The 16,396-nt window shown below is 37.2% G+C and overlaps 2 protein-coding genes across 2 annotated transcripts; both read right to left on the bottom strand.

Moving 5' to 3' along the window:
- Window positions 1-3,753: 3,753 nt before the first annotated feature.
- On the bottom strand, window positions 3,754-4,713 carry LOC127177503 (olfactory receptor 142-like). Its single transcript, XM_051129804.1, has one exon. The coding sequence runs from the start codon at window positions 4,708-4,710 to the stop codon at window positions 3,754-3,756; it is 957 nt and encodes a 318-aa protein (XP_050985761.1). The 5' UTR covers window positions 4,711-4,713.
- A 9,906-nt stretch (window positions 4,714-14,619) lies between these two features.
- Window positions 14,620-15,558, bottom strand: LOC127177501 (olfactory receptor 52D1-like). Its single transcript, XM_051129800.1, has one exon. The coding sequence runs from the start codon at window positions 15,556-15,558 to the stop codon at window positions 14,620-14,622; it is 939 nt and encodes a 312-aa protein (XP_050985757.1).
- Between the last annotated feature and the right edge of the window lie 838 nt (window positions 15,559-16,396).

Here is a 16,396-nt window from a genome sequence, read left to right as displayed (position 1 = left end):
TGGCCTCAGTCTCAGGGTGTCACAGAGGAAACGAGTGACGAGTGGATGTCTTCCATGTCAGTTCAATGACTGACCACCCAGAAGGGCATAATAAGCAGCTAAGGCCACCACATATAGCTTCTGAGTGGAGGGAAATAACCCTGTGGAGTCCTGCAGAAACTCCAGAACTGTACCAACTGGCCAGTTGACTGGGTCTTGCAGTCGCTGTTCGCACCAAGAAGTGAAAAATTCCCACTTCAAGACGTAATGTTTCCTTGTGGCGGGAGCTCTGGACTAGGGCATGGTCTCAACAACCTTGGTTGAGAGACCAGATGTTAATCTCAAGCAGAGAGCCGTCGTGGAGGGACATAAGGTCCGAGAAACACACTCAGGCCGGCCAAAACTGGGCTACTAGCAGAGGACAGACCCCGTCCCGGCGCACTCTCTCTTGAACTCCTGGGTGCAGAGCGATCCCAATCAAAGCCTTGGCCACGTCTGTACCATAGCATGAGGGAAAACCAGAGTTGACAGTATGTCGTTTCCTGCAGCACAAATAGATCCACTTCCGCCTGGCCGAACTCCCTCCAAAGGAGCTCCACCACCTTGGAGTGGCGCCTCCATTCCCACGGCCTTAGCCCCTGTCTCAACAGGATGTCTGGTCCCTGATTCAGGTGCCAAGGAATATAAACTGCTTTGAGTGAGAGCAGTTTTCCCTGAGCCCACAGGAGAATCTGGTGTGCCAGCCTTTATAGGGGGCGCGAGCGCAGACCCCCCTGCTGGTTAATGTAGGAGACCACCGATGTGTTGTCTGTGTGGACAAGCACATGATGTCATCTTAGGTCTGAAATCTGAAAAAGCTGCTATCAGACCTAACAGTCTCTGAAACAGTTTGACAGTGAGTGACTGGCCTTCGCTCACTCTCCTTATGGCTGTGAGAATTGATTTGATAAGAGCAGGAGACAGATGTGCCTGCTTTGTTGTCAAATCCCAGATCATGCCCAGATAAGCAATTCTCTGTAGTAGAGAAAACACACTTTTCTTGGCATTTAGTCTTAACCCCAGCTTCTCGATGCTTAATCGCCTGCTGCTGAGACTTGGTAAAAGTGTGGGGTGAGAGTGACAGACCTAAGGGAAGAACCCAGTACTGGTATGCCTTGCCCCCTGAAAGCAAACCTCAAGCAAATCCTCTCTATGATTGGACACAACCCTCCCATCCTTCTTTGGAACAATTAAGTATTGGCTGTAGAACTCTGACTTTCGAGAGGAGGGACACGTTTTACGGCCTATGACCTCAAGAAAGAGTTTACTTCTTGTTCCATTACCAGAGCCTGTTTGGGGCCCACTAGTGTGAGAATGACCCCGTTAAAACGAGGCGGACAAGAATCTGGATTCTGTAACCTCTTTCTACAGTCTGCAGGACCTGTTGTGAGACATTTGGCAGAAGTACCTACGCTGCCAGAAAGTCTATTAAAGAAACCAGCCTCTCAAGGAGGCTTCACAGACTTCCTGTTGGGTTTTGGACTTTGTCCACTTTGTTGGACTTTCAACTGAATTTCGTACATATATGTAAAATATAACTGAAAGGCACTTCATTGAAATTTTATAGGTGCCGCTATCAAGCCATTTTGCCACACCTACCACCAGTGTTCAGGCCCTAAATATTTAACCCAAAACGTCTCAGGTTACATATGTAACCATGGTTCCCTGAGAAGGGAACGAGTCTCCTACGTGACCCGTGTCTGAAGCTATATACAAAAACTACATGGTACTGGCTGGCGACAGCCTATGACGTCACTGCCGGCGTGACCGCATTGTTTAAAAGGGCGCTGGTTGAACACAACATCCGCTTCTTCGTCTGAAGCTTGTGTCCGAAGCATGGCCACGAGTCTAGAGAACGCAGTGTCTCGTTCCCTTCTCAGGAAACCATGGTTACATACGTAACCTGAGATGTTCCCTTTCGAGGAACTCGAACTGTGTCCTCTAGAGGTCGCTATGGGGAGCCGTTATACCCACGCTGCCATGCTGAGGGGACTGTAAGCCAGACACAAAAGGCGAGCACCTAAGTACCAGCTCCATCAAATAAAGGGAGCTGCCCCAAAGACGTCCAGGCGGCTGTTAGTGACTTAATCCCTTCGGCCAAAGGCCTGAGCTGCATACCCAAGAACATACCTGTAAGGACCGGGCCAACGATGCCTGGCCGTAGGATAGGGCTCAGACTTGGGACCAGAAAGAGATTCCTTTAAGGGATATAGTCTATAGTTATTAATTAATGTAAAATGTTGGACTTTTTTTTAAGATATGTATATTTGAAAGGTAACTTGTCTATTTCTTACCATATATAAGATCATTTTAGATACAAGGGAGAAGGCTACTAACAGTTTTTTTTTTTTTTTTTCTCCCACAACTTGTTTATTGACTTGTTATCAACAGTTTGCTGTGCAATATGTTCTGATCAGGTGCAGTCGGTTCTGCCGGGTTCGGGTCCAACTTTCGAATAGTGGTCGGGTCCAAATACAGGTCCGGGTTGGTTCTGTGCGGCACATTTATGGGTCTCTTCAGGTTCGTGTACAAAGTTTTGGACCCGTGAAGACCTTTACCCCTCACATTCTTTCTTAGCTGGTTCACAGTCACACTGATGGGCCATTAAGGGAGGGCCATTTGTCTTTCAGGTGTAAATCACTAAATATCATGACCATTGTCACTCCCTTGCATACGGCTTTTCTAAGACAAAACATGTCTTACAAAAGTTGGACCAAAGTTGTATGATGTTTTTTTTTTTTTTTTTGAGCAGGATGATTTTCACACCATTTTATAGCAAAAACTCTAGTCTTCCACATCCAGTTCTCAAAGGTTTTGTGGACAAATGTTCTGTATGTGTTTTATGGCCTTACTTTAGTGACTTAAAAATGTTAGTTTTTTTACTAACCACGAATAAATGTTGTTTTCTCAAATGTACAAATTTGTACATACATGCTGCCTTGCCACCACATAAACCATGGGAAGGAAACGTTGATCCTACAGAGTTTAGCTCCAACCCTGAAGAAAAAATAAAATAAAATAAAACAAAAGACAAAACAAAACAAAACAAAAATAAAAATACCATCCTGTGTCCTGAAGACCTTGATTAGATTGTTCAGGAGTGTTTGATTAGGGTTTGAGCTAAACTTTACACTGGCCCTCCAGGATCAACGTTCCCCACCCCTGACATAAAATATGCTCACCAAGGATGATTCTGAAGGCTGAGTGGTCAACATTGGAGCCTTGAGGGATGATACCTGCTTTGACCAAGATTTTAAATGGCCAGGGAGGAAGACAGATCTTGAACTACTTATTCACCATAATAAAGTTAAACAAATGAGACAAACAGCATTTTTTTTATCACACTGAATTTAATGAAAGAAATTTGTTCTGTGTTTTTTGCTTTCAGATTTAACAAAGTAAGAAATTTTAGTGAAACATTTAAAACTAAAAATACATTTTTGTTAATAGTACCCTATTTATTTTTATTAAATTCAGAGAAGTACAGGACGATAATGCAAAAGCACTATTGCACTAATAAAAAAAAGAAAATGCCCTTTAAGAGACATTAAACATAATATTTCTACATCATGTAATCATCAGTCATTTAACACATATTCCTAATAATAATTTTGCTTTTGTGCACATTTGCAGATTTTACTTTAAAAAAAAAAAAAAAACACAAAAAAAAAAAAAAAAAAAACATTGATTATTCTGTGTATTCTTCTACCCTATAGATGGTAATGAATAATAGTCTTACACATCATTGTCATATGGGTTTATGTGGTTCCAGGGGTAAATACATTTTTTGAGTGCCCTTTTTATCTTAGAAAGTCTCATACCATACATGATAGGATTGATAAGTGGTGTACACATCGGAAAATACAGTGAGAGAATTACACGTAGTACAGGGGGCATAGGCACCTTATCAAATCTGCTTTGGATCATTTCAAATGAACAACCAACAGAAAAATTCAGTAGTGAGATAAGGTGCGAAGTACATGTGCTTAAAGCCTTTTTGGTCATTTCTCTTGTAGACTTTAGGCAAACTCTTAAAATTTTTGCATATGAGAACAAAATTAATGCTAAAGGAGTACCAATGGTCATAATGGTACCGATCATGCCAAAGATGTTGTTTGCTGTCGTGTCTGAGCATGCCAGTTTCACAAGCATGTAGTTGTCGCACCATACCTTGTCCATTACATTTCCACACAACTTTAGCCGTACACTCAAAGAAAAATTTATGGAGAATTTGATAATTGATACTGACCACCCCAGAGCAATCAAAGTAACTGTCATTGCAGGAGACATGATTCTATTATATTCCAAAGGGTAACAGATGGCCACATATCGGTCATAAGACATGACTGCTAAATTACAGAATTCTACTGATCCGTAAGTATACAAAGCAAATATTTGAGCATGACAAAAATTCAGTGAAACTTCTGGAACTTTTGACACTAGCATATTACTTAAAATGAATGGAAATAAAGCAATGCTTCCATACATTTCATTTACAGACAAACTGCATAAAAAAACATACATAGGTTCATGCAAGGACTTCTCCTTCCATATAATTCCAATAATTAACTGATTTGCTACAATGATTGCAACAAACAACAGGACCAAAACAATGAAACATAAATACTTAATATTCCCAATATCAATGTATCCAGTCAATATAATGGTTGTAAAATGTGTTGAATTATCCATGGATGACAGCTAATAGCATTAAATATTTAACAGTTGATCATATAATCAGCATATACTGTAGATGCTGTTGCTATTTGATTCACAATGGTGAAACCTTCCAAATTAACATCTGTAAATAAAGAAAAAAAGTACAATTTTTAATAAAACAGCACATGTGTAAGTTGTAAAAGCAATATATAGTTAAACAAAAGCAACAACAACTACCTTTCGCTGATAATGAGATGTTTTGAAGAGAGCAGACTGTCGAATGAGTCATGCAAACCTATAATAAGAATATTATCAGATTTAAAAATAATAATCTAATAAAAACCTGCAATCAAAATGATCAATCTAACAAGTATAAAATAACTATTTGGAATGCATTTTTAAGTCATCATGAGAGAAACAGAGTTTAATTATGCAGTGCTGGTGAAGCATCTGAATTTATAATACAGACAAATACACAAGGGAATGTTGACATGGCTGTTAAATGATGTAATTCGTTTCTGGTTTCCAAGCTTCACTTACCAATGAAATAAAATAGAAACATAATAATTATTTAAAAACAAAACTTGCTATATCATTACTTATACCGCAGTTAAAGATTAGTGTCACTGTATGTTGTGCTGAATATTTAAGCATTTAAAATAAACAACCAAACAAACTTGTATAAGATGGCTCTATACACACTTTAAAAAACAAACAAACAAACAAAAAAAAAAACTTCAAACTTAAAATAATTTGTTAGCAGGGTGCTGCCTTATCAGATGTTTAGTCAACTTGAGATGTCTAGTTGTACTAAGTGACAACTAAACAAAAAATTTGATTTGGTAAATTAAAAGCTGGGCTTGTTACCCAGCTGCCTTAAAATTTTAAGTTGAATTAACTCAAATATCTAAGTTGTCACTTAGTAGTACAACTTAACATTTCAAATTGACTAAACTTTTTTGAGTTGACTGAACTTAAAATGTTAAGGCAGTAGGGTAACAAATTATTTTATTTTTTAATAAATAATTTTTTTTACAGTGTAATTGTGGTGCAATATGCAATATATACTGAACAAAATTATATTTTACTATGAAAGTTCTCTAAAAAAAAAAAAGTACAGGTCTGTTTTACATTTCCAGGGTTCTCAGAAATAAAAGCCATATACAGTCATGTGAAAAAATTAGGACACCCTGTTGATTTCCATGGTTTTCCATATCAGGACATCATTAAAAAAACCTGGTCCTTGGCTGGTCTTAAAATTTCAAAAATAAAACCTGAACAACAACACATGACAAATTGCACCGTGTCATTATTTACTGAACAAAAATAAAGCCAAAATGGAAAAGCCATGTGGGACAAAGTTAGGACACCCTTACTGGTAACATTGGAATTAAGAGGGTAAATAACAGTCAAGCACTGCTAATCAAATACCTTTAATTTACTGATCATCAGCAAGTCTGAGCGCCTCTATAAAAGCATAAGCTTTGGCAGTTTGCTGGTCTGGATCATCTTAGAGAAGCAATTGTTGCTGCCATCAATCAAAAGAAGAGTAATACGGCCATTTCCAAACAATTTGAAGTTTATTCACAAGTGGAAGACATTTAAAACAGACACCTCTCCTTCCAGGAGTGGACGTCCCAGAAAATTCACCCCAAGATCAGACCGTGTAAAGCTCAGAGACCCGTGGCAGACAACCCAAGAACTACACTTCAGACTCTACAAGCCTCAGTTAACATGTTAAATAATAAAGTTCATGACAATACCAATAGAAAAATGGGACAAAAATAGCATATTTGGAAGACTTGGCAGAAGTAAGCCTCTTCTTTCTAAAAATAAAAACATTGCAGCACAGTTTAGGCCTGCAAAGTTGCATCTGAATAAAACACAAGTCTTCTAGAATAATGTCCTTTGAACAGACGAGACCGAAGTGGAGATGTTTGGCCATAATGCACAGCGCCAAGTTTGGTGAAAACCTAAAAAGCATGTCAGCACAAACACCTCATACCAAGAGACAAGCATGCTGGAGGAGGGCTGATAATTTTGAGCTTGTTTTGTAGCCACAGGACCTGGGCACTTCACAGTGATTGAGTTGGCCATGAACTCCTCTGTATATCAAAGTATTCTAGAGTCAGATGTGAGGGCATCTCTCCGACATCTAAATTTGGGCCAAAATTGGGTCATGCAACAGGACAATGATCCCAAGCACACCAGCAAATCTACAATAGAATGGCTGAAAAGAAAAGAATCAAGGTGTTGCAATAGCCCAGTCAAAGTCCGGAGCTCATCCTGACCAGAGTATGTGAGCGGAGTGAAGCGACAACAATTTCCCCTCTGCGCTCTGAGCATTTTATAACCGCTCTGCTCCAGCTCCACTCCGGGTTCACCGTTTCCCACTCCCGTTCCACTCCTCGCTCACTGATACCAAAAACACTGCCCCGCGTCTAAACTATTTCAGTATGTTTGAAATACCACAGCTCTGTTCATAATGTATATTAAAAGAAGAATATAACATAGATAGAACAACAGGATAGATGTAAAGTGGCTTATTTGAACACTAGTGTGTTCCTCACGCCAAGCTAACATGGTTGTCAGCATTAAAAGGTATAATTGCTGCTTTTTGCAGTGCAAATGTTTGTGATGAAAATAACTAAGTTTCATCAGTCATGTACAGATCGCTGCATTTCTTACAGATTTCTTCTCATTCTAAATTGGATACCGTACCTCAGTAAGTTTACATTTCTTTTAATGCATTACTGAGAGAGTGACTGCGTCTGAATAAGTATTGTACTTGTTTAAATCGCGCTTTCACTTTAAAATATTTAGTATCTTAAAGGAACAAATTAATTCATTGAAAAATATTACTTTCTGCTCATGTCCATTTCCGTCATCCTAATCTTCACATTCTTTCTGATTTGAGTGATCCATCTCTATCAAGCTAGCTAAATAGGCTATGTTAACGTGAATTTTTGCTAAATATGCAGTTATATTATGGGTCATTGTCATGAATTGTACTCGTGATGGATCGTTGCTGGAGCACTCTTGGAGCGAATAAAAACCACGACACTCCGACTTTTAAAATTTCCGCTCCTCACTGCATTAAAAATCACACCGCTTCACTCCGCGCTCCGCTCCCACACATACTTTGATCCTGAATCATATGCTGTGGTGAGAGCTGTGCATAAGCAAATGCCCGTAAACCTCAATGAAGTGGAGCAATATTGAAAAGAAGAGTGGTCAAAATTCCTCCAGAATGATGTGAGAGACTGATAAAGTCACACAGAAAATTAATGCATCAAGTTATTGCTGCTAAAAGTGGATCTACAGGCAATTGAATTATAGAGTGTCCTAACTTTGTCACACATGGCTTTTCCATCTTGGCTTTATTTTTGTTAAATAAATAATTAAACAGTGTGATATGTCATGTGATGATGTTTATCTGAGGATTTATTTTCTAAATTGTAAGACCTGCCAAGGACCAGATAATTTTTTATGATGTCCTGATACAGAAAACAAGTTTTATTGAACCATAACAGTCAGTAGATGTAACCTGATTTCTCCATTTAGGTAAAATTACCACCATTGCTGAGATTCATGTGCTAATCTTTGTGTGAGTCAAAAAGACACAGCTCAAAACACTTTCTATATAATAAAAGAGAAAAATCTCAATATCTGATTGTCATGACATGTATGTCTTGTGAGTCTGACTATTACATGATTACTAGGTCAATAAGTAATCAAGATCTGATCAGATTTTCCCTCACAACTGTTGCAATAACAGTTGTACCTTAGAAATATGCAGTTGCAGCAATCAGAGAAAAATTTATGCTAAATATTCAAGAATCAAGAGCCCAGTTAAATTAAACGCTTATCTCCAAAATGGTGATTTCAAACTTGATTATTTTCAATAAAACATTAACACCTAAACCTCAATTCTCAATAAGAAGTTTCGTATGAAGTCAGACTAGATTGTAATAAGTGTGTGAGAGAGAGATATGTTGGTGAATTTTTTATTTTTTTTTTTAACAGTGGTGCTGAAAAGTAGCACTGTCCATTGTGATTTTCACTTTGCTGCAACCTAAAAATATATAATTATTTCAAATCATAATTTCTCATTGAACCAACATTCACTAATCAGCATGGAGCAGGTGTGCATGTTTTGAATGTTTGTTCTGAGCATTATTGGAAGTTCTATGTTGGGTCAATGTAATGGATTTAAGTTTAACATTCTCTCATTTTATGTTACATAATCTTGGTTGAACTAGGTTATAGCAACAAAATTTGAATTATAGGTAGTATCAGATAGAAATACCTGTCCCAGGTCTTAATACTGCCAAAGTGCAATGCCCTTAAAGCACACTAAATCCACACTATCTTGAATATTGCTGTCCCCTGCAAAGCAAAGTGGTCCACTTCTGCTTCGTAAAATTTTTCCCAAATTTGTTTGGCTATTTCGGGGTTGAGTTTCCATTCCTCATGTGTTACAGCATGTCTGGATAGTGAGTCTGCTTCCACATTCATATGTGCTGGAATGTAAATCGCCCTGAGGGACAGAAACTTGTCCTCAGCTGTCCTCAACTTGACCTGCTGTCCACCGGACTAGGACAAGGTAACCCCTTAACTGCTGTAGGAAGTATTTCTGGGCCAGAAATATCACAAACCATTTGAAAGCAATTGATTTATCAATTAGAAAGATGACCTCTCCAGATCCCTTGTGCTGGATGGCCATCCCTGGCCTGTGCAGTACACATCTGTCATTATTGTTGTATGATGACAACACATACATAGAGTGGAAGGAACCCAAGGCTGTCTCTGGTGTGGCCTAATATTCTTCAGGGTGTTTAAAATGGATTTAACAAGTACCAGAGACAGCTGTACCCACAGCGTAATTGAATCCCATACAACACCTTGCAGTGTGCACCGGCAAGATGTGGAAAGTTTCATTCTGATGAGATCACCCTTGTGGAGAGAGGGGTTAACATTAATATACAGTAACCCCTGCTCAGGTTGCATTCACACAAAATGGACACAAAAATTGATTAAACCTTCTTTACATCCATTTACAGAACTGTACAGGTGCATCTCAATAAATTAGAATGTTGTGGAAAAGTTTATTTATTTCAGTAATTTAACTCAAGTTGTGAAACTCGTGTATTAAATACATTGAATGCACGCAGACTGAAGTAGTTTAAGTCTTTGGTTCTTTTAATTGTGATGATTTTGGCTTACATTTAACAAAAACCTATCTCAACAAATTAGAATATGGTGACATACCAATCAGCTAATCAACTCAAAACACCTGCAAAGGTTTCCTGAGCCTTCAAAATGATCTGTCAGTTTGGTTCACTAGGCTACACAATCATGGGGAAAACTGCTGATCTGACAGTTGTCCAGAAGACAATCATTGACACCCTTCACAAGGAGGGTAAGCCACAAACATTCATTGCCAAAGAAGCTGGCTATTCACAGAGTGCTGTATCCAAGTTGAGTGGAAGGAAAAAGTGTGGAAGAAAAAGATGCACAACCAACCAAGAGAACCGCAGCCTTGAGAGGCTTGTCAAGCAAAATCGATTCAAGAATTTGGGTGAACTTCACAAGGAATGGACTGAGGCTGGGGTCAAGGTATCAAGAGCCACCACATACAGACATGTCAAGGAATTTGGCTACAGTTGTCGTATTCCTCTTGTTAAGCCACTCCTGAACCACAGACAATGTCAGAGGGGTCTTACCTGGGCTAAGGAGAAGAAGAAATGGACTGTTGCCCAGTGGTCCAAAGTCCTCTTTTCAGATGAGAGCAAGTTTTGTATTTCATTTGGAAAACAAGGTCCTAGAGTCTGGAGGGAGGATGGAGAAGCTCATAGCCCAAGCTGCTTGAAGTCCAGTGTTAAGTTTCCACAGTCCATGATGATTTGGGGTACAGTGTCATCTGCTGGTGTTGGTCCACTGTGTTTTTTGTAAACCAAAGTCACTGCACCCGTTTACCAATAAGTTTTAGAGCACTTCATGCTTCCTTCTGCTGACCAGCATTTTAAAGATGCTGATTTCATTTTCCAGCAGAATTTGGCACTTGCCCACACTGCCAAAAGCACCAAAACTTGGTTTAATGACCATGGTGTTGGTGTGCTTGACTGGTCAGCAAACTCACCAGACCTGAACCCCATAGAGAATCTAGAGAATCTATGGGGTATTGTCAAGAGGAAAATGTAAAAAAAAAAATAGACCAAGAAATGCAGATGAGCTGAAGGCCACTGTCAAAGAAACCTGGGTTTCCATACCACCTCAGCAATGCCACAGACTGAACACATCCATGCCACACCGAATTGAGGCAGTAATTAAAACAAAAGGAGCCCCTACCAAGTATTGAGTACATATACAGTAAATGAACATACTTTCCAGAAGGCCAACAATTCACTAGAAATAAACTTTTTTTTTTTATTGGTCTTGCGAAGTATTCTAATTTGTTGCGATAGTGAATTAGTGGGTTTTTGTTAAATGTGAGCCAAAATCATCACAATTAAAAGAACCAAAAGACTTAAACTTCTTCAGTCTGTGTGCATTGAATTTATTTAATACACGAGTTTCACAATTTGAGTTGAATTACTGAAATAAATTAACTTTTCCACAACATTCTAATTTATTGAGATGCACCTGTTTGTACTTAATGAGTGCTGTTTGTGACAACACCGTATGCAACCAATGTGTAGGTTAATCTGAAATTGGTTTGGAAGGTGAATTATGCATAGGAAAAACCTTAAAGACATTGTTCTAAAACGTGAACTTCAAGCTATGCAAATAGGCCTCATGCCAGAGTAACATCAGAATTGTTTTGTCAGCATTCCTTTCTCCTGCACATTCCACATTCAGCCTCAACTGCCTGGGCACTGCCTAAATAACTTGAAGTGCAACATTCATGACAGCTGAGAACACTGGCATGGCATCCATGATGGCTGAAGACTCTGGAATAATGTCCATTAGGCCATGAGACTCTGTACCGGCTGCCATCTTGTGAAGAGACTCTGGACTGATGGCCATCTTGTGGAGAGGCTCTGGGCTGTCAGCCATGACAGGACAAGACTCTGGAATGGTGGCCATGACGGGACAAGAAAGGCCGTTTCACTCTGAGGGTGATGTAAAAAAGCATGACGAATCATAGGCGAATGGTGCTTTCTCACAGAGTGAAAAAAAATCCTCGCTTTTTCACGCCGCAATTGATAGCGTCATTGTGCTGAACTTTCTCATTCAGTGAACTTTCTCATTCATACAGATAATGTACTCACCCCTTGAAGATGTTCATGTCTTTCTTTCTTCAACCATAAATAAATTATGTTTTTTGAGGAAAACATTTCAGGATTTTTCTCCATATAATGGATTGATATGGTGCCCTGAAATTCCAAAATGCAGTTTAAATTTGACTTCAAACAATCCCAAATGCGGTTATAAACAATCCCAGCCGAGGAACAAGGGTCTTATCTAGTGAAACTATCTGTTAGTTTCATAAAAATAATACAAGTCCTTTACTTTTTAATGTCAAACACTCGTCTTGTCTTGCTCTGCCTAAACTGTTTTTTTTTTTTTTGTCGTTTCTTTTTTTCCGGTTTATGACAGTTAGGGTATGTCAAAAAATTCCCATCTCATGTTCTCCCTCAATTTCAAAATCATCTTATGTCTTGAACCATAATACACAGAGTTCAAGGAGACCAAGACAAGATGAGTGTTTGAGATTAAAAATAATTTAAATTGTATTTTTTTAATGAAAATAAGCGATCAGTTATTCTTCCTCGGTTGGGATTGTTTACAACCGCATTTGGAATCATTTGAAAATGCATTTAAACTAGGGCTGCACGATAAATCCCATGCGATTGTGAGGCTCATGTAGTCAGTAAAGCCGGTACTTTGATTAGTAGTAAATCTCCATCACGTGCGTTCAGCTGGAGCAGCAAATAATACACAGAGCAAATGAATCGATTATGAGTGCGATTTTGCGTAGCTTGTGATTTAATTGCCGCTCCAGCTGAACGCACGTGATGGAGATTTACTACTAATCAAAGTACCGGCTTTACTGACTAAACGAGCCTCACAATCGCATACGATTTATCGTGCAGCCCTAATTTAAACTGCATTTTCGAAGGTCAAAATCGGGGCACCATACCAGTCCATTGTATGGAGAAAAATCCTGAAATGTTTCCCTCAAAAAGCATAATTTCTTTACAGCTGAAGAAAGAAAGACATGAACATCTTGGATGACAAGGGAATGAGTACATTTATCTGTAATTTTTTGTTCTGGAAGTGGACTTCTCCTTTAACACTTACAAAACCTCACAATTAATGACAGAGAACCAGGCTGTGTTGGAAATGCCATACTATCATACTACTCTTATGGAATACCCGGATTACCTGCTACATTTGCTGAAATTTGATGTGTGCATCTGAAGACACTGCTAGAGATACTGTTTCCCAGAATGCAATGCACTCCATGTGACGTTTCATCTTCAAACGTGTGAGTGAACTGGAGTGAACTGGTGGGGACTAGCAATTATAAATGTAACACGTGTATATGTACATATATGCATAAACATATAAACTAAAAACTGTTGATGTGTATCTAAAAACAAAATCGTTAGTAGGACATAAATTGTACTTTATTGTCTACGGCACATTTCCGATCAAGTAATATGATGTCACCTTTATCTCTATAGCGCTTTATACAGTAGTGATTGTTTCAAAGATATTAAATAAAAATAATATTGCAGAAATATAATATATAAATAAATGGGGTATATTTATCTAAGGACAAATAGACCAATTTTTCGGCAGAGGCTATTTACAATAACTCCACCCATCAATGCCTTTCTGCTATAAACAGCACTGCAAAAGACACATGTTCTTCTGTAATATCAGTTGTGCAAGGAGTCTCCTTTTCCCATCACTTACCAGATCAGAAAGGCATTTATCTTCAATAAAAATAGGGTTTAGGGAGGTTTTTGTGCCAATAGAGTGGCATTCAAAATGTTTATATATATGATAATTTACACTCAATATGTTATTGCATACTGTTTTATAATGCACTACAGTACTGAAGAATAAATATCTTCCACCTAACTACTATTTACATGCTAAAGAAAATGCTGCAATTTTAGTGTAAACAGAATTTATCATTATTTGCAGTTCTGTCCAATATGCAAAGTTCATCAACTATGACATGAGTTCAATTAGGCAATATAGCATTGTTTACTAGTATGAAGCCTTATTAACAAGCCTTTGTAAAAAGAACTGTTAGTGCATTTGTTTGTAAGGTAACAACCTTGACAGCTGTGCTGAATTAATGTTAAGAGTTTGTCATGTGACAAGCGCATACTACTATAGAGTTTAGTTGAATAAATGAATGAAAGATAATGACAGACAAAGCAGAATCCATGAAATCCAGATTAATATGAAATCTACATTTATTTTATGACTTGAATATAATATTAATACGAATATATACATATTTAATTGCCCATATTTTGACTGAAAATATGCCATAATAACAACATTATCTTAGGCACCTTACCCAGTTTTACCATACTGCTAAACTTGATCTTTTATTTTATTTTATGGTGTTTCTTGTTGCTATTTTTACAGGATGTGGACAACAAAGCCAGCACACTTTATCATCAGCTAAAAACACTATTATGTATTATAAAATAATTTCAATAGATGTCAATAAAAAGTTTATTTTAGAATAGAAAAAAAAAAAAAAAAAAAAAGTTTTCATTGGAAATTTTATAGCAATATTGTGATGCTACAGTCACATTCATAAAAGTAAAAAAGAACAAATTTGTGATCTGGTATTTTAATTAAACATGCTAGGTTAATATCTGAAATGTTTGTAAAAATACACTGAAATATCATAATAAGAGTCCTTAAAACCGAAAAATAAATGAATAAATAAATAATGTGTTTTGCTTATGTAATACCTACTTTCGATACAACCATTTTTTTACACACTTGTCTGATATTTTTAAGTCTTATTCCATACATAATAGGGTTAAGCACTGGCTGGCACATCAAGAAATAGACTGAAATTATTACACGTAACAAAGCTGGCATTCTGATATTATCAAACCTGCTCTGGATTGTTTCAAAGAAGCAGCCCAAAGAAAAGTTTAAAAGAGATATGATGTGTGGTGCACAGGTGCTTAGAGCCTTCTGCTTAGCTTCTTTAGTAGAATTCAAACATATTTTTAGAATTCTTGTATATGAATAAAGAATTAGCGTCAGAGGGATCATTGCTGTCATCACATTAACAACAATGCCATAAGTATTATTCAAAGAGGTTTTTGAACAAGCAAGTTTCACAAGTAAATAATTGTCGCACCATACTTTTTCCATAATGTTTCCACAGAGTTGCAGTTTAAAATTAAAAGAAAGAAGAATTAAAAACTGAACAAAACAGTATGACCACACCAACACAATTAACATACCCACTCTAAAAGGGGTCATGATTCTGTTATACTGTAACGGATAACAGATCGACACATATCTATCAAAAGACATAACTGCTAAATTACAAAATTCAATCATTGCATATGTATACAAGCAAAATATCTGCAAGTAACAATAAATAAGAGAAATCTCATTGTTATTCAAAATCAGATGAACCTGAAGGGAAGGAAATAAAGCTGTGCTGCCATACAATTCATTAACAAACAGACTACAGAGAAACACGTACATTGGCTTATGAAGGGTTTTTGCTGAACAAATGACACCAATAAGAAAACTATTGGCAAAGAGGATTGTCGAATACAGCATAGTTATGACAGCGAACAAGAAGTACTTCATCTTGAATTCCAAATTAAGATATCCAGTCAGTCTGATGGTTGTAAAATTTGCACCATTTTCCATATTATTTGTGTGCTGTTCAGAAAAACAGATTGAATAAAAACGTATATTGTGTCTTCCTCACTAATGTATTTCATGGATATTGCAAAGGAAATAAATAATAATAATACAAAATATCTTTCACTATCGATGTTTTATAGAGAGCAGATTGTCAGTGGGGAAAAAAAAAAGAAACAGTCTTGTAAACTTACATGAAGGTCATGAGCAAAACTGGTAGTAAATCAATATCAAGACAAAAGTATGAACCTACAACAAACAAAATAAATTAGAAAATAGATTTTCGTCATAGAGTAAAGCATGTTGTGCTGGTGAAGCATCTGAATTTATAATACAAGACACAAACACAAGGGAATGCTGACATGGCAGTTCACGTAATTCATTTCAGGCTTGTGATAGCAGAATCAGAGTCAGAAATGCAATAATGTTCATAAACAAATTAGGGCTGTCAATCAATTAAAATATTTAATCGTGATTAATCTCAAATACTCGTCTTTTTTCTTGACATACCCTAACTGTCTTGAGTCAGAATACACAGAGATCAGGGAAAGAAAAGCAAGATGAGCGTTTGAGATTAAAAAGTATTTAAAATGTATTTTTTTTTAATGAAAATAATCAATCGTTTTGCTAGATCAGACCCTTCTTCCTCAGCTGGGATCAGACCAACCAGATTTGGGATCGTTTGAAGCCACATTTAAACATTTAAGTAAAGATCATGTTCCATGAAGATATTTTGTAAATTTCCTACCGTAAATATATCAAAATATAATTTTTGATTAGTAAAACAGAAAGTGCGTGTTGCATTAATCGCGTGTTAATAAAATTAGTGCCATTAAAATAAGTT

This window comes from Labeo rohita, chromosome 15, assembly GCF_022985175.1.
Source record: "Labeo rohita strain BAU-BD-2019 chromosome 15, IGBB_LRoh.1.0, whole genome shotgun sequence".
Taxonomy (NCBI): Eukaryota; Metazoa; Chordata; class Actinopteri; order Cypriniformes; family Cyprinidae; genus Labeo; species Labeo rohita.
The sequence above is the reverse complement of the archived record's forward strand: the minus strand, read 5'-3'. Positions and strand labels throughout refer to the sequence as shown.